The following is a 19,708-nucleotide window of genomic DNA, read 5'->3' on the forward strand; positions in this document are numbered from 1 at the left end:
ATATATATATAAACAGAGAAGGTAGTCTCTATAGTGCATATTTATTTATTCAAAGTAATCTCTCTGCCCAATATGGGGTTCAAAGTCACAACACAGAGATCAAGAGCTGCATGCTCTACTGACTGAGCCAGCCAGGCACCCCTCTATAAAGCAAAAAATTGGCAGGAAGGGTCACAATGAGAACATGAATCAGGGATAGTAGGTGACAGCACTGGAATACAAGGAGAGAGGAAGGATGACTGGATGGGCCCTGATCTATTCTTTGTTCTTTCTTTATTGTAAGTATGCTCTACACCCAACATGAGGCTTGAACTCACGACCCTGAGACCAAGAATCGCATGCTTTACTGAGCCAGCCAGGTGTCCCAGAACTTCTATTTTAGATGGCAGCAATGAGTTACAGGGATGAGCAGAGCAAATCAAACCAGCCTTAATATTCCAACTGGAACTCTGAAGTCATGCGTCTATGACAAAATAAACAGAAGCACTACATTCTGACCAAGACTAGATGTGCTTAAACTGTTGTTCTGGGTTCCAAAGAGTTTAACGATAAAACTCCACTTAGTGTCTCAACAAAGTTTAGCCCCAAGTAGAGAGGATGGCGAGGTTAGGCCAGAGAGAAGACTAAAGTAGCCTACTAAGCCTGTAGACCAGTGAGTGGCCTACTGGTCTCAGTGGGAAAGGGGCCTTTGCTTTGAGTGGTGGAAATATATTACTAAGGCCAAATACCAATTGAAAGGCGGGAGTGGAATAGTTAGGTCGGCCAAAATGTATCTGCTTCTCATCTTACTTCCACACAGTTGACCATTGTATAGAATGAGATGCTAATCTTGGGCATACATAAAAGTGCTTGATGAACTCTGGAAAATCCAGAACTATCAGCTCATATATGTAAGGTAGTGACCAATACTTACATTTTCTAAAAATAGAATATTCAATACAATTTATATAGTCCCTCCTCAAAAGTACTGAGTAGACTTTTTCTAACATAAACAGGGATTTGGATATGTCTGAAATCCTTGTACCATCTTCCTCTAGAAATTCTATAAAAGTTTGAATAGGAAACATTCCTAAAAATCATCTACATCTTACCTCTCTCAAGGGGAGGTGCTATAACTCTGTATCCACACAAACTAACCCACCCAAAGAAACTTAGTCTCAAAGAAACTAGGTCATTTAGAGCTAAAACTCATTATTTATTTGATTCCTAAATCCATGTTCTTTATTCTTTACCTTATGTAATCCTAAAGTCCTCATATGGGCTTTTCTAAGTTTTTGCTCATTTGCTTCTTTTTGTAAACTGCAGACAATTCTGACTAAATCCCTATATTCCTGGCAACTCATTATGGTTCCTTAATACAAGGGTTACCACCTCTATAACCAACCTATTTTCAAGACTTCTTATGCTGCCTTTCCCCCCATTAACAAGATATACAACCTATCTCCAAAGTTAAGGCTAGCAAAACATCTATGGTAAAGAATGATTCACGGAACTTTACTATGTTTTATATACTAATAAAATCTTTCTTCTTACTAAAAGAGTAGAAGTCTCGGGGCGCCTGGGTGGCTCAGTCGGTTAAGCGTCTGGCTTCGGCTCAGGTCAGATCTCACGTTTGTGGGTTTGAGCCCCGTGTCAGGCTCTGTGCTGACAGCTAGCTCAGAGCCTGGAGCCCTTCAGTTCTGTGTCACCTTCTCTCTCTACCCTTCCCCCTCTCATGCTCTGTTTATCAAAAATAAATAAAACATTTAAAAAAATTTTTTTAATAAAAGAGTAGAAGTCTCTTTAAAAATAGGTGAAAATAGGGATGCCTGGGTGGCCCAGTCGGTTAAGGGTCTGACTTTGGCTCAGGTCATGATCTCAGTTTGTGAGTTCGAGTCCCGTGTCAGGCTCTGTGCTGACAGCTCAGAACCTCAAGCCTGCTTCTGATTCTGTGTCTCCCTCTCTCTGCATCTCCCCTTCTCGTGATCTTTCTCTCTCTCAAAACTAAACATTAAAAATTTTTTTACAATAGGTGGAAAGAATAAATTCCAAAATCACTCTAAGTTTATTCTCATAACATTTTTGTGTTCTTTTGTTATTTTCACTCCTTTTATCATATGTGAATTCCCAATTCATGGCTAATGGCTAAGATTCTGGATCTTCAATTTATTAATATTAGCCACAATGCCAAGGCTTCAAGAAATATTTGATCTAAACTGGGAGGACCCCACACAATTTTTAAAAAATTTGTCACTGTGTGAAATTACAGGTGTCTTTTTTTGTTGGCAAGAAAATTATTTTCCAAGTTAAGAGATAAACCAGATTTTTCCTCCTCCTTCTTCTCACCAATTTTCCATACCAACATAGATACAGTCCCATACTTCATATTTGAGGTCAATTTCACTGAAAGCAGAACCTCAATATTTTTAGCAATGCCTGTGTGACCTGGTAACCTTGGCAATGAGTAAAAAACACTATTTACTTCTCTGAAGTAAGTTGCAGTTTGAACTAGTTTTAAGCATTAGGAGGCCAAAATAAAGTGTTTCCTCATTTCCCTGCTATGGTTTGCTGCAAGGATCAATGTGCTCAAGAATCAAAGGTGGGGAAATGGCTGTTGATCACTGCTGGATTCCTGCTGAAAACAGGACAGGTGAAATCTCCAGGACCCACTTGTTCTACTTCACATTTTCCAAAAAAACCGTTCTCAGTAATAGGCTAATCACACCAGTGATCAAATTACTTGAGGCCGGTATTTGATTTTATAGAGAGCAACTGCAGTATCAGAAATGGCTTTGGCCCAGGTGAGAAGCTCTCGTGTGCCTGCCAGTTTGCCTCCGGGTCATCAGTACTCATTACCAACATTTACCTTTACTCAGTTACCATTCAGAGTTGCCACCACAATGTAAATGACAGAGTAGGGGGGAACCTGAGCACACACACAAAAAATTGTTTATTTTTTAGATGTAATGCAAATAACCATATCTAATACTCCTTTAGAAAACAAAAGAAATGGAAAACATGCTCAAAAAGCAAGAAAACAAGTCATACTTTTCATAAGGCACCACCAAAAACCTTGGTAAATTAGAGTCCATATTATATTTAAGTGTCTCACTAACAGGTAAATAAATATGTAAGAGAATAATCAATAGAGGGTCTTGAGGTTTACAAAAGACATTCCTGTTTAGACATCTTGGAGTATTGCAGAAGAATAAGCAGGATACATCTACACCCGTCACATCCTTTCCCAGTGCACATCAGCCATTGCATAGTGGTGATGGATATGATCTCAGCCAAGAGAAGACTGCAATTCCAAGACAGATTTACATCCCATTGTTTCCTTCTCATGCTGTATCACTTGGCATATCCATATCCAAAGAAGTCATGATATGCTTTAATTTTTAAAAAAGGGGGGAGGGGCAGGGGTTTCAAAAGGTAAGACAAATCAACTGCCTGCTTTTTAAAATTTATACTTAACAGACCTACTGCAAAAGCAACTTTCTACACACATATGAAGCTAGTTCCGTATGTAAACCTTTATTGAACCTGGTTATATGTGGGACTTTTAACAGCTTAATTTTTCCACAATTTACAATTTTTAAATCCCACTCCAAATTGTCATGTTCTCCTTCAAAAAGTATTTAGTCCCATCCTTTGAAAGAAGGACTTTTTCAATTTTTCCTTTAATCCTATTTTAAGTACTGGCTCATACTGATACAAATGTACTACAGAATTAAAATACTGACAAAGCAGGGAGTTTCTTTTACGTGCACTCAACTGCATCCAGAATGTTAAAACTAAGAAAAACAAATGAACAGACATTTCTTGGACACCAAAGACAAAAGCAGAGAAGAACAGAAGCGAAACACAGGTAAAAACTGTTCTAACCTTACAGATCTGCTGGCTTTGCTAGGATTTGGATTATTAAAGTACATAGTAGGCAATCACAGATTTAATGCTTATCTTCTCAACTATTCAAAGTATGACATACAGTAATTTGTAATTTTATTGAGGCACAAATTTGAATCATGCAGTGCAAAGGTGGTTTGCAGCAACTTAGGAAGGGAGCGTAGCATCTAAATCTCAACATGGCTTTGTTGCAATAACTATCAGGAAGTAAAATAGACATTTATGGGAAGAAGATGTCCCCTCTTCTGCCAACAAGAAAGCCAACTACTATTAATGCTATAGTTGCATTTGTAAACTTGAGAATTTGCATAGTTCCAATGACCTACCCTTTGAGAATATTAAAGACCTATGTAGCATTTTTTCATTTTTTGAAAGAAAAATATAACCTTCCCCAACATAGTTATAATGAAGATAGTAAGAAATAACCTTTGAAAGAATTAACACAGAAGTTAAAATACCAATGATGAAAATTTGCAACTTTTGAGAAGGAAAGGAACATTTTAAATCAAATTTTAACACTAACACTGAAGAATGTTGTAAATAAGCAATTTCCTCTAACTGAAAATAATATTTTCTATTAGAACACCAGAAGGTCTTTAAATAGATGAATCTTAGTTTATTAATTCCAAAATTATAGACTTGTATATGTTAGTTTTTCTTTCTCTCTCTCTTTTTTAAACTAATGTCTCTCATCTGTTCTTCTCAGCCTTGGTCTAAATATATGGTCAAGAGTCAAACCAAATCCTCTGTGACTTTCAAATAAATACAGAAAATCCCAATGAATCAACTAAATGATATGTTTAAGTTTCAAAACACTGTTAGATAAACAGGGAGCTATTCATGGCTGGGGACTGGCCCACAGTTTTCCCTCAGGTCTCCAGCAGGTAAATACCATATTAAGGACAGATTCTTTCCTAAGCAGCCACCTGCACCCCCCACCATACTTCACGCAGCACAGCGCCTCAGCCATCTTTCTCAGCATCCTCATGCTCCGCCACTGATGGCTGAGTGAAGTTAATGGGCGGCGAGGAAGAAAAGATAAACTGTTTTTAAATGTATTCCACCCAGGCAGCCATCACTGAAAACTGCTTTCAATTTTTGACCCAAAAGTATTTGAAGATCTTTGCAAAGAAAAAAAGGCAAAAAATATTGTGCTTTTTTTATCACATCAACCAGAAGGAATTCTAAATAATATCTTTATATAGATTGGAAAAATGAAAATTTATGAAGTTGGTTAAAAGTTACCTTGTAATATCCCTTGAAATCTTAAATCATATCCACATTTAAGATGAGATCATGCACAGCGATGCTTATGACCCTTGTAACAGGTCAAAACACTAAAAGTGTTATATAATATTAAGGGAAGACTGACTAAAAATTAGGTAATCTGAACCACAGAGAAAGCATTTTTACAGAAACTGGGTTTTTTACAGGAAACCTTTTTCTTTTCTTTTCTCTCTCTCTCTCTTTTTTTTTTTTTACCAAGATGCCTTTTGAGTTAAATCTCATACCCACTCAAACTGTAACTGGACAGTACATTTCACTTCTAGTTACTAGAAGACATTTCTTTAAGAGAGACTGGGGTAAAAAGAGAAAAGGAGATTATAAGCTGTTCTCTAGGTCTACCCTGCTCCCCCCTTTTAAAAAAACTGATAAATTTAGTCAAGCCACAGATTTTTAACCAAAATAAAGGGACTCGGCATAGTGAAGACAAAACACTATTTTTAGTTTTTTGGAGGTTATTTCTTTGTCCTTTAAAAACAAAAATCAGTCCCCTTCTAATAAAAGTTTCCATACAACTTACCTGACACCTTAACAAGAGCAGAGAGCACAACAGGAGGGAAGAGGGCACAGCACCATAGTTTCAAACATTCACATACAAAAACAAAACAAGCCAGCCATCACAGAAATAGTTAAGACCAAGTTTCCCCAATAGACAGGGACAAGTTCCAACAACACAAAGGAAATACAATTATCTATTTGAACAAAGACGAGATGGAAGATCTGGTCAGGCTAGGACGGAGAAGGAAGTGCTAACTCCTTGTACTACAAGGAAGGAATGGGGTTTCTTTATTAAAAAGCAAAAAGAGAAAGCAAGCCCCCAAATGGATTTATGATGCTGAAAACTCTGTCATATGCTGCTGGTAACAGTAAATATATATATTTATATATCTATATATGCATATTAAAAAAGGAAAAATAATCTATTTATAGAACAGTCAGTAGTCAGAGACATTTAGAAAAAAGTAAAAACAAGTCCTTTTTTCTTTTTTTAAAAAATGGATTTACTAAAACAACTTCATCACCCAGAGGTGCTACAACCCCACATTCTCTGATGAAGCCAGGGTGTTATTCAACAGCATCTGCTGTGGGCCACTCTCAGGAATTGCCAGTGTTGGAAACAACAGACATCGGGGTCAGGGCTGCAAGGCAAAAAGCTGTTACTTGCTGGTCTTGCTCACGGCCATGCCTGAAGCCTGGTGGTATCGGGTATACTTGTGAATGAAGCTTTCCCCGAAAAGCATGCATCACTGCGTAAAACATTCTGACTTGTCTTCTTTTCTTTTGCAGGAGCCTGGATCCATGTACCTGCTCGTCTCTAAAATGCAAACCCAAGACAGCAAGACTTCTCAAAGCCAAAAAAAAAAAGTCTCCTTGCCTTGAAATAAGAAAAGCTCTTCTTCCCAGAATCCAATCTAGTCAGACTTCCGAACTAGATGACATACTCCTCCTTTGGAATATAAGGTGATCTGCCTCTCATTTGGGGTTTTCTTCTTGGTACGAACACACACAAGTAGCTGGGGTCTAGACTGTGCTACTATCCCATGACTACTAACAGGAGTAACTTTGGCCCTGTTGCTCCCATGGCTGTATCCGAAGGGCATTACATGCCAGGTAACAGTAGGAAAGTGGTACTCTCACTCCTGTTCAACTGTCCTAAGGACAGCCAAGTAATCAGCACCTCCAGATGGTACTGCCCCTAGGCTGTAAACCTCTAACTAATATCAACTGGCCATAAGCCACATCCTACATGCCCTGCTAACATACCAATGGATTCATGCCAACCAGCCATTCGAGAGCTCAATCAAATGTCTGGCTGTAAAGTAACATACCATACTCAGAGGAGACATAAGTTGAAGTACTGGCTGCTGTACCAAAGACACCCTCTGCATAGATGTGTTGAAGAGAATGTAGGTCACACAGTCCATGCAAAGAGGAAGTCCACTAAGAGGACTTTCACTGAAGGCCATTTGTCTTTGGAAGCAACATTTTGAGTGGATCTAAACCACTCTACTTGGTGACTAAGGTCTCAATGTGGTCCATTTCCCCCCATGTCCCAAACTAACCCAGCAAGTGCTAACTGGTCTCCTTAAGATCCTCCATTGGTAGTTTGTAGCTCATTATGAAGGAAGGAGGTGGTGCTTGACCTGGGCTATCTGGCCCTTGCTTCTTTGCACAGTTTATACAGATGTAATCTTCATTTTCAGCCATTTCTGGAGATACACCCACACAAACTTGATGAAACCACTCATCACAGCCACCATCACATTGTACCCAGTCTACCTGTAGGAGACAAGATTGAGAAATGTTTAGGTTACATAAACATGAAGCCTAGAAAAAAAGCAAACCAAAGAGCTTTCTTGGCTTAAATGATAGCAAATAACTGGAATGTCCAGAGACAGACAATGACTTTTTATGGGGTTACTTTTTAAAGAAAGACTGGGAAGCTAACACCCCCAAGTTATATTTTACCGAAATATGTCCACAAAATTCGGCCTCTTAGGTACTCCATTACCTCATAAATACCTGGGGCTCCTTTTGAGGCAGAAACATGTTTGAGAGAAACTTGACAAAAAAAGGAACTTCTAATAGAGCAGCCAAGTAGTTTTAACTAATATTAACAATTTCTAGACTCTAAGACAATGCAATTATCAATCAAGAAAGGAAGGGTACAACAATACGAAGGCAATCCTGTGTATTAGCTTTATTTCAAAGAGATAAGCCAAAGTACTAAGAGCATTAAATACCTTTTTAGAAAAGCAGTCACATAGGCCACTTTTAAAACTAATATTTTTTATTCTTCTCTTCTTCCGTTACAAATACAACTCCCTATAAAAAGTTAGCAAATATCAGAGGTCAAATCTTACAAATTAACCAATTAAAACAGTCAAAGTCACAGGTCAATAGATCACTCTGGGGTTTAAAATTCAAGTCTGTATAAGTGATAGGTCAGTGGCAGATGCCAGACAAACTTTGACCCTTCAGAGAATCTTGTGATCATAGAAGGCCAGAAAGGGACTACAGCTTGGTGACTTTAAGCCTTGGGCCTGGAATTAACAATAAGATGATTTGGGGCTTTGTATTTGGAGGACAACTGTGGTAGCTTTTATAACTAATGTCATGGCAGATGAGAACCTTTAAGATTAAAAGAGCTACCTCCCCAGTACAAAGTGTATCATCTCACTTACAAAGCCACTTACAACAATGAGCTTTGCCAGTTTTCAGAGCAAAGTAAGGAGTATAAGGGATCAAGTACCTCAGTGCAGCTTATGAAAAAGAACAGAAAAAGAAGGTTTTGGCCAAGTAAATGAGTTCCAGAGAAAGTGAGTAGTTTCCAAAATTAGTTTCCAAGTACTATAAGAGTTATCAAAATGATGATACTCATGTTAGTGGTTTCAGGGTTGTAATAAAGCATGGGAAAATTAATCACTTGCAAAATAATCTTTCTTCTTCCATTGTTCCTATTCTAGAGTTCTAGATATTAAGAGGCAGTGCTGTGTACAATAAAGATTACTGAATTCAGTCACAAGTTCTGAGTTCTGATATGTATAATTTGAGGCAAAGAATTTAATCTCAGTGAGGCTCAATTTCCTCATCTGTAAAATGGAGATAATATCCTGTTTACAGGATTATTTAGAAGATTAAATGAAATAATGTATGGCATAACAGCTAGTTCACAATTTCAGGCCTCCTATATTACACAAAATTCATTTTGCACCTTGAAATAACTGCCTGTAGCACTGCTTCTCAGAAGTGTGTAGACCACTTATACCAAATTACCTGTTGTGTTCATTAAAAGCATAGCTGAGACCCATCTCAAACCTACAGACTCAGAATGGGGGTACAAACCAGAGCCTACATTTTCAGTCAGATTCTCTGTAATTTTTATATTTTCTAAATTTGAGCATCTCTGGCACTTTGTGATACTGCTTGCTGGTAAATTTGAAGCAATTTAACAATTCCTTCTTAAAACAAACTCTGTTTTTGTTCTGTAATTATTTATGTAATATTTGGTTTCTGAAGTCAGTACAGTAATAAAATTGATCAAACTGTTCCTTTTGCAGCAAACTAGTATATGAAAGACAAAAAAGGGAGATAAATAACTGCTTTGCAACAAACTAAAAATATAGGTACTATAGCAAGGAAGATTTACAAAATGTTAATTTGATGGTAAGTGAACTTAGGGTAAGTGTTTTGGCTATTTGGCGCTGGTAATGAGAACTGGGAGGATGATCTGTGTTTCTCTGGGCTGCCAAATTGGAAGTATTACCCTGTTTATGATGCCACACTGAACCAATAGATAAATCTAGTCCTACTTCCAAGCTTCTTAATCTAGTCCAGTCCCCATTCATGCCAGCCTATAGGATAAGAAAGTTCCCAGCATACTAGTATTTGCTGCCAAGAAAAGCAGTCCCATCTTTTAAAAAATCTAATTCTGCACTCAACTCACTGGCTTCCAGGTTTCCCCAAATTAAATCTATCAGTCTCAAGTCAGCATGATAACGTGTTCTTTTTTGCAATTTTGGCTAGAGGTCCACTCCTAAAGCCCAGCTCTCCCACCATTCCAAAACAGTATTAAAACTTTTCTTGAGATATTTATCAGTATACAGATTCTATTTCAAGCCTACAGGTTCTCTAACGATTTACCCGAATAATCTAGCAGGGAAAAAACAGCCCTTCCCTTACTAGTATCTTTTTATCGTGTTCATGTACTCCAGTGCTACTTCTGTTTGAAAAGGCCCACTGGGTCACATAAAGCAAACCAAAGTCTGGAATTTCAACTGAATCAACTGATGATTTAGTAGCCTGACTCAAGAACACAGAACTTGGTTAACAGTATATTGTTCTAATAGTCATTTCTCCTTTCATTATTTTCAAGGGATCTACTTATCACATAGCAAAAATAATTATTAAGAAAGTTCACTGCTGTGAGCTGTTCAAATATTAACTGATAAGATTTTTGAAAGTATAGTACAAATACGTTACCAGATGGGATAGATTAAATACAGGAAATAGTGTTAATTTGGTATTTCATGTTTTGCTACATAGCTTCATATTTACACTTAAAAATATGCAGCATATTTCATTCTGTTCACTCCACAGGCATTATTACTGCACTGGGAAAAAAGAAAGCCTGGTGATTTAGTGACAGCTTAGTTACCCCACTGAGCTTTTGTTACTTTGGCATTCAATCTCTATTGCACCAACATTCCCTGCAAAAACTAGATTCAAAAAATTAAAACAATTCACTTAATGAAGTACAACAGAACAATGTTTAGAATCCCTGTGTTAATTTTTTTGGTGCTCTCAACATTAAGTGGCCAACCCTCTCAGCCAGCCCAAGACTGATGTGTTTCCCAACATAGGAATTTCAATGCTACAACTAGGAAGTCCAGGCAAATTGGGACAGTTGGTTACTCTTTCTCCACATCTCATGTGTGTGTGTTACACACTCGTTGAGGGTAATCCAACTTTTGATTATCTGTGCTTTTAAAGAGAGATATGAACTAATAATGCAAATGCAAAGACTCTGGCTGAAACAACACCCTATGAAAATCTTTTAATAAATCAGAAAGAGTAAAAGTGAGACATAGATTTAGAAACGTAATCTCTATTTAGCCATCCAAAACTTACGGAAATCGTAATGGGTAAGGAAAAGGCCCACAGTAAAAAGGTTAAAAAAGGTAACTGAATAAAGTCTATTTTCATAAATAAGATAATCAAATATTTATCCTAATATAGGGAAAAAAACAGGTTACTTAAATGTTTGCTTGAAAGAATGTACTCCTTTTCAAGGTAAGTTCTTTCACTTTTGGAATCAGTAAGATTGAATGTAAGGGACTTTGTTATTATTTTTAAATTTTATTTCATATTGAAATTAATTTGATAATGGTGGAAGAAGTAGTTTTTTTAACCCTTTACATTATTCTGATAATATTTTTCTTTTCTCTTTCTAAAACATTTTGAAATTAAGGCTAGGTACGTTTAGGTAGCCCTTCAAAGTTTTCTCAATCTTCACATTTTGGGGGGAAAAGTAATAGTAATTATTGGTTTGTAAAATGGTAAATGTACATTTACCTAAACATGAACGAACCCTAGAAGTTATTTTTTGCTTTATGATATTTAAAGAACACATGCTTCTCTAAAAACATTCTCTCTTTTTTTTTTTTTTGCCATTTTATGCCATGCACTAATTTGGTTTTCTTAGAGAAATACTAAACTTCAAATTGAGAAAGTTGTAAAATTCTTTACAGAGCAGTTAAAGAAATACACCTTTTATTTAGTAAAACTAGTGTCAAGAACAAACTTGGGAGAATCCTAAATATTGCAAAACATCAATGATGGGCAAAATGTTAACAATCTGAAATAATTTCTGTTTAAAATTAAACACATTAGGGGCACCTGGGTGGATCAGTCAGCTAAGCATCTGATTCAACTCTGTTCATGAGTTAGAGCCCTGCATCAGGCTCAGCTCTGAGCCTGGAGCCTGCCTGCTTTAGATTCTGTGTCTCCCTCTCTCTCTGCCCCTCTCCTGCTCACACTCTCTCTAAAAAATAGACATTAAAAAATTCATTTAAAAAATTAAGCACATTATAAAACTACATTTCGAGGTGTCTGGGTGACTTAGTCAGTTATGTGTCCGACTTTGGCTCAGGTCATGATCTTGTGGTTCAGGAGTTCGAGCCCTGCATCAGGGGCTCTCTGCTGTCAGCACAGAGCCTGTTTCAGATCCTCTGTCCCCCTCTCTCTGCCTGTACCCTGTTCTTCTCTCTGTCTCTCTCTCTCTCTCTCTCTCTCAAAAAAAATAAATAAATAAATAAAATAAATTACATTTACTAAATTTCTTTTATGTAAACTAATGACAGGTTAAGTCACACCGTCCTCACCTTTGTATGTGTTTTAACAGTTTGAAACAGACATCTTCTATGAATGGTTAGCTAAATCTTCCTCTGTTCTATTAGGATAACTTTCCAGATTAAAAAAAAAAATACCTTGAGGAGCAAATCTCAGGGCTCACATAAAAATAACCATCATGTCTTAAGATTTACGCTGCATTTTGGTTACCAAGTGCTTTCATATAGATTATCTCCTCTTATTCTCATAACCCTGACAGTAAGCAGGGCACGTGTTAATTTAACAATTTTTAGCAGATGAGGAGAAAACTGCTTGTAGTGTTTACAGGCTGCAGGAAGAAAATGGATGACCTGAGACATATTTACAATGCTGAGCAGAGGAGGGGAAAGATTATTACGTGAAAAGGTGAAAAAACAGAAAGCAAAAGGTTTGTGATGGAAATAAACATTGCAGGAAGGATGACAGGAAAGTTTAAAAAAGAAACACCATCTGGCTGCCAGTCCTGAAACTGCCATATAAAATTAGTTTAGTAAAAAAGGGAGAAGGTTCTGCCAACATGAGCTGCCAATACTTCTTCAGTACCCAAAGAAAAAGTTAACCTTTCATCAGCTTCTTTAATAAACAAATTCAGATGAGAATAAATTCAAAATGAAAGGAAAATATTACACACACATATACAATGTATCTACTAAAATGCTTTGAAATGTTCATAAAATAGAAACATTTATATAATAAAGATACAGAAGTGAAAAGGTATTATGACATGACATAAAATAAACCATATTAGAAAGGACTCAAAAGAAACACAATAAAATATTTGTAGGTATTGTAGACTATGGGATATGTGTCTTACCATATATATATATTCATTTTCCAAAAATGAGTGGAAAACATTTAATAAGTATAATTTAAATATAAGTGGCATTCAGTTTTGGAATGTGCTTTTGTACTTACATCTTAATTATCGGTGGGGTGGGGATATTAATGTAGAAAACCTGGTCTGGGAGCCAGGAAACCACGATTCTACTTTTGGCTTTGAACTAATTAGCTCTATGACTCTGGTCACATCATTTATCTTCACTGAGTCCTGGTTTCATCATTTGTAAAATGAAGAGCCTGGACAAGGTGACCTCTTCAAGCTCTAATAAGTATCTGACTGAGGAGGGAAGTAAGGGAATAATGATGCAGTTATATTTATTCTATTCATATATTCAAATTGAGGAGGTATTAAAAATTTAAATATCAAGTGGTATAATGAGCATAATCAAATTAAAACTCTGAATTTACTAATAATCTTGATGGGAACCATAACAGATGCCTCCAGTCATTGAATGAACTGGGATTTCTCATAAAGTTCATCCATCTTTCTCAGAAGTTCATAATGTCAATATTGCCTAGAACAGCCATCACATAATTAATATACTGAAACTTTTAAAATACCTTTGAAGGTCCTAATTATTTTTTCACAAAGTATTTGAAAAAATCTCACTCCATTTAGAAGAACGCACATAGGCCTGAGTGTTGGTAAGACACAGACCAAACGGGAAGATTTAACCCCTTAGTTTAGTCTTTAGAACAAATCTTAGTGCTATTTGCCAGAGCTCTTAAAATACTGGCCCAGAAATGTTTTCGGGCCACTGTAACTAACCGATCAGGTATTTAGTTCTGGGAGTCACCCTACAGGGAAGGCAGAAGCCTATACCGAAACTGCTATGCCAACTGCAAATGAAATGCGCTGCTGCCCAGGGTTATAACATAGCTTCTCTCTGCTCTAGCCTCATTATGTTCACTAAAGACCTGATTTTTAAAGCACAACATTTCTTCTGTTAAGCACACTGACCTAAGAGCCTCCTAATTCAAAACAGTTTACAGAAACTGTAGAAAACATATTACGTTGGAAGCCCAAATCCTGGAATCGAAACCCTGATTCTCATTCTCTCACACTCCTGCTGGAGACGCCGCTCCTTGCCCTCTCCCCCACGTGACCATACAGTTAAGAGCTCACCTTGTCCTTGCAGGGCCTCTGGCAGTTCTGTGCTGCACACACGGCATTCTCGTCATCGGACTCCTCTGCTCCTGACCAGTCGTATTTTGAGGGGATGTCCAGCACTTTTTTCTCTCTCTTCTTCTCAGGAGTCTCTTTCACGAGGTCAGCTCTGGCTGCGGCAGCCTTCTCCTTCTTCTTCTTCCTCTCTTCCTCTTTTGCAAGTTTCTTGGCCAGTTTATTCAGCTCCTTTGATTTTTCTGCACTGAGTTTTAATTTCTTCTTTTTAGGTTTATCCATTTTCTTTAACTCCTTGGACTTCTGTTTTCCCTCTCCAAAAAGCTGTTCTACTTTTTCTAGCTTCCGTTTCCGTTTCTTCTCTGAAGAGTCTTTTCCTTTTATTTTTAATGGTTTCTCTTCCATGCTGTCATCCTTCATCAACATAAAATTAGAAACAACTTTAAAGCAAGACACTTACTTTATTTTAATTAATTATCTTCATTCATTCATTCATTCAAGTAGGCTCCACTTCTGGCACGGAGCCCAACACGGAGCTTGAAATCACAACCCTAAGATCAAGTCCTGAGCTGAGATGAAGGGTAGGACACTTAACCAAGTGAGCCACCCAGGTACCTCTAAAGCAAGACAATTAAAAACAGTTTTATTCTCTTAGATGAAATATCTTGAATAGACAACCTTAACAGAAACAGAAAGTAGAAAAGTTTCTAGGAGCTGAGGGGTGAGGGAAATGGTATTTACTGTTCAATGTGTACAGAAATTCTGTTGGGATGATTACGGAAATAGATGTGGCAAGAGCTGAACACTGTAAATGCAATTAACACAACTGAATTGTATATTTAAGACGGATTAAAATGGTAAATTTTATGTTGTGTACATTATAAACAATGTTCTAAAGGTATTTAAAAGACATTTTAAGAAAGCAAATACAGGGGCAGCTGTGTGGCTCAGTTGGTTAAGCTTCCAACTTCGGCTCAGGTCACAATTTCATGGGTTCATGAGTTCAAGCCCCATATCAGGCTCTCTGCTGTCAGTACAGAGCCCACTTCGGATCCTCTGTCCACCCGCCTCTCTCTCTGCCCCTCCCCTGCTTGCACACATGCATGCACACACTCTCAAAAAATAAACACTAAAAAACAAAAGAAATCAAATATAATATTCAATGAAAACAACTCAACAGAAGAAAGCAACAGCAATCCTATACAAAGCATCTGACTTTAGATTACAGAAAAAAATCATCGTTAGCATATGTTAGTATACAGTGTGTAGCACCTCTGTTTAATTGAGATAAAACATACACATAAAGCTAAAAGCACTAAATGTACATTCAATTATGTAATAAGTCTTTTAGTCTTCATTTACTACTACTACAGTTCTTTACTAACTCATAATTAATAAATTCCTGAAGGGCAAGAAGTTATCAAAATGGCTGGCAAAACATAAAACTGTATACATGATCTCATTATAAAAGATATGTGGTAACTTTGGCAAGAGCTAGAAAATAGTTGATATGACAAAGCAAAAACTCATTTTTCTTTTCAATTTTCTAGTATCCTTCTAATTTCTATTATATATCAATGTAATAAACATTAAAACTTTTAATAGTAAAAGTATGTCTAGCAACAGGAAGAACAAGGAGGAGGTATATAGAAGGAAATATTGAAAAATATTAAGCTTGATAATTACTTAAGAAACACCACTTGAGAATTCATTTTGTGACATATTTGAGACTGGAAAATCTTTGACAGGAACTTAAGAAACTGCAGAATGCAAAACACTGCATTATAAATGTCTGAAGTCTATCACATCTTGCACTGTACATTTACCCTCTCAATACTTTGTGTTTCCTTATATGTAAAATGAAGAGGATCAGATGAGATAATGGATGTGAAGTAAACCCTTTGTATTTTGGGAAACTATCTAAATCAGACTACCTTTGATCTGAATTCCAAATCAAAAACCATCACATGCTATGTTTATCTGTATCAACTGTCAGTGACATCATACCATTCCGTTACATAGAAATAAGTAATGGAAAAGAATAATGAAAAGAACATTAGGAGTCCAATGTCAGAGCTGGAATCCAGGTCTCTTTGTTTTTACTAAATGTGTGACCTAATCAAGTTTCTACTTCTCTGACCCTTAATCTGATCATCATGTAGCCTGGGCTCATACTTGCCTGCCTATCCTTTCCTCTCTCCCCTTCAGGATTATGGTGAGGACTGAATGAGATCACAGATAGAGAAACATCATATAAAGTGCAAACTGCTCTTAGGTATTAATATATGAATGTGGACTCTCTTTCCTATCCCAATTTACTTCTATTTAACCTTTCTCTTTTATTCTCCCCTCTTCCCCTATTTAGCCCTTCCCTTACTTCTTTTTTTAACCACTGTATTTTCTTCTGCCTTCTCTTTTGGGCCTTTCAACAGTGGAAGTCTGGGATAAGGAAATTGTTTCTTCCTCAGAAGAATGGCAGTTTTCAGTACCTTCCTTTCTTTTTAGCAGAAATGGCATTTGCTTTCCCTCCCCCCTCTCCCCAATAGTACATAAAATCTTAATAAAGAAAACCATAAAGTGGAACTACTTTTTGGGCTTAATGGAAAATAAGTAGGGCAGCCACAGTACTACCCACTCAGCCAACCCCATACTGGCATTTGTGGTACTTCCAAAGAACCAAAGCATTCAAAAAAATGTTAAAGCCACAGTTTAAGCTTTAAATCCTTGCCTCCATGATATGCAGGAATCTGTCTTCAGAGGGTGGGTGTGTGGCCTGCAAAATCCGCCATATGTGTTGAGTCTCATCCAGAGATACTTCCAGGAGATCCCCAACCATCATAAGTTCTTCCAGCTGGGCTTTAGCGCCAGGTGACAACTCCAACACTGGAGGTTCCAAACTCCGGGGCACCAAAGGGCTCTTCCGAGGTTGTTTCCTTGGGGTACTAGAACCTTTCCAATAAAACAAAAGACAAAGCAAAAAAGTAAAAACTAGGGACAAACTATAATGTTTCCAATGTAAATACTTAGAGGAATGGTTCCTCCTTGTCTAATACTTACTTTAGATACCTGAATTCACTGTATCCATATTAAAGTGAGAATGAAATCTTCAAAAATCACAAAACAAGATGATCTACAATTCTAATGCCCACTCTCTCAAAAATTAGCTAAGGGTAAAAATCTGGTTCCTTACTGATTCTTCACTCTGTGACTGAAATGGAAGAGGAGTGGGAAAGAATCTCTTAATCCATTCTCTCTCCATTTTAGAGGGAACCAAAAGATTAATAAGCACATGAGATGCCCTATATAAAAAAGTTGCGATCCTCCTAATAAACGGACAATGACATGCTGTTCCATAAAATCCTGAATGGAGAAACACCCTTTACTTCCCAGAGGTGTGACCTAATCATATATTTTCACTGGGAAAAAGAAAAGTGGACATACGAGAACAATTATCTACCAAAGAAAGGAAGAACTTTCTAACAGAGCTTTCCAAAACAAGAATGAATATTCTTAAAAAGAAGCAAGTTCCTCAACAACTGGTAATGAATAAATAGAGCCCTATTAGAAATTTTATATGAATGAGAGATGGAACTAGAGAGCCTCTAAAGTTCTTATTAGGATTCAATAATTCAATGCAAGTTTTTTCAGGTTACCACCAGTAACATAAAATGCAAATAGAGACTTAGCTTTTCCTAACCAAAACTGCAGTTTCAGGTTTTACCAGCATTCCATGGCCAGGATACACCATGAATTTAAGAGGGACTCACAGTCTTGAATAATACAATGTTTTTTCTCAGTGGTTTCAGGCTTATCTTCTCCACATTGCTTTAAAGGGTCATACCTTGGGAACAACTCTTAGAAGCAGAAGAATAAGCATGTTCTGCACAGAATGAAGGCGCTGTCCACATGTGAGTGACCACCTCTTCAGACTTAATGGGAATTTCTTCATCACAAAAAAGATTGGGTTCCAGACTACTGGAGGACTTCACACTAGCTGTGTCCTGAGGAAGAAACAAAGATGGGTATCAGAATTAGAACTACTTAGCTTACCCTGTGACAAGTATCTAAATGCAGGCTTTCAGGTTAAAGCTTGTAATATACTAAAAATATGATCATAAAATTAAATACATAGTATTAAATAGGACAGAAAATGCCAACTGGGAGGAAGAACAGTAATGACTACAGTTTCAAGCCAAAAGGGAACCAGTAAGGCTCAAAAATAATCCACAGAGATTTAAAAAAAAAAAAAAACCCTCAAGAAAATTACAAGGAGGGGTGCCTGGGTGGCTCAGTCAGGTAAGTATCCAACTTCAGCTCAGGTCATGATCTCACAGTTCATGATTCAAGCCCAGAATTGGGCCCTGTGCTGACAGCTCAGAGCCTGGAGCCAGCTTCGGATTCTGTGTCTCCCTCTCTTTCTTCTCCTCCCCCATTTGCACTCCATCTCTGTCTCATTCAAAAACAAACGTTAAAAAAAGTTACTATTAATATCTACCTTCTATAGTCTACAACTCATAAAAACTCCTATACCAACAAGTTAGGGAATTTTTGACACTTAAAATGGACTTAGGAGGGAAAGAAGGTTTAGATGTGATGCCTTAAGGACACAAAACATTTAATCCAGGAGGTGCCTGGGTGGCTCAGTTAGTGAGGCGTCTGGCTTGATTTTGGCTCAGGCCACTATCTCATGGTTCATGAGATAGAGCCCCGTGTCAAGTTCCACACTTACAGCACAAGCCTGCTAGGGATTCTTTCTCTTGCTCTCTCTCTGCCCCTCCCCTGCTGGCAATTGCTCGGTATGCGTGCTCTCTCTCTCAAAATAAATAAATAAACTTGAAAAAAATCTTTTAATGCTCTCTAAAGGTTTTCAAACCTAGAAGCTTATCAATTGCTCTTGCTTACTAACTGCTCTTACTTATAATGAAAAGCCTCACTGACAACATTCAAATTAAACACTTCGGACAGCTCTAGTTAGTTCTCAGATTCCCCTGTAGTTAGTTTCTAGAAGCTCACATGTACAGCTTTAATGATGAGAGTGTAATCAGAAAGACAGAATCCACAGGTATTTCAACAAGGATAATTTAATAAAGTGAATTGGTTAGATATATATTAAAGGCTTGAAAAGGCAAAATGGAAATACCAAACTAACACCAAGAAGGAGTTGCCAACCCTAGAGCTTCAGGTAACAAAGCTTGGAGAAGGACCCCTGCAGAGCTGGGACCCAGACCTCTGAGAAGGAAGGGCTGGCCAGTTAGTTCCGCTATCTCTAATGGAACATGATGTGGTTGGTTTCAGGAATGTGGGGGGAAAAAAAACCCCACAAATTGGAACCAGTTCCTCATGCCAGAGTAAAAGGAGGAGGAAAAAAAAGTATGCAGTTCAGATGATGACACAAATAGAGGATAAAACAGGGGAAAAATCATGTCCCTTCTTACTGTCCAGGCCTTTTAAAATTCTCTAATATCCTCTACTGGCAGAAACAAAGCAGTAGGCAGAAAACAAATGTGTAAAGCAGGAGTTGGTTGGCATACTGCAACCCAGTTGGCAGCTCATTTTTTTGTATGGAGTAAGAGCTAAGAATAGTCTATGTTTTTAAAGAGTTGTGGTGGGAAATAAGAATATGCAATAGAGACCATATGTGGTTTGCAAAGCCTAAAATATTTACTAAGCTTTGTGTGTGTGTGT

General features: G+C 37.3%; 1 protein-coding gene across 3 annotated transcripts in view; it reads right to left on the reverse strand.

Annotated features, from left to right (window-relative positions):
• Window positions 1-2,910: 2,910 nt before the first annotated feature.
• The window catches only part of KDM5A (lysine demethylase 5A), an 88,428-nt gene continuing 71,630 nt past the window's right edge, over window positions 2,911-19,708 (reverse strand). The window contains exons 25-29 of one of the 3 annotated variants that reach the window (XR_003914883.1): window positions 17,865-18,024; window positions 16,752-16,972; window positions 14,027-14,437; window positions 12,976-13,177; window positions 7,362-7,449 (exon numbers count right to left, since the gene is read on the reverse strand). Coding sequence is in view for 1 of the 3 variants with exons in the window: in XM_029955846.1 (XP_029811706.1) it covers window positions 7,243-7,449; window positions 14,027-14,437; window positions 16,752-16,972; window positions 17,865-18,024 (999 nt within the window). In the remaining 2 variants the exon portion in view is untranslated. Of the gene's footprint in view, window positions 7,450-7,910; window positions 7,996-12,975; window positions 13,178-14,026; window positions 14,438-16,751; window positions 16,973-17,864; window positions 18,025-19,708 lie in introns of those variants that run through there. The other 2 variants (XR_003914884.1, XM_029955846.1) reach the window with 2 other exon arrangements.

The sequence above is a fragment of the Suricata suricatta genome, chromosome 10 (genome assembly GCF_006229205.1).
Source record: "Suricata suricatta isolate VVHF042 chromosome 10, meerkat_22Aug2017_6uvM2_HiC, whole genome shotgun sequence".
Classification (NCBI taxonomy): domain Eukaryota; kingdom Metazoa; phylum Chordata; class Mammalia; order Carnivora; family Herpestidae; genus Suricata; species Suricata suricatta.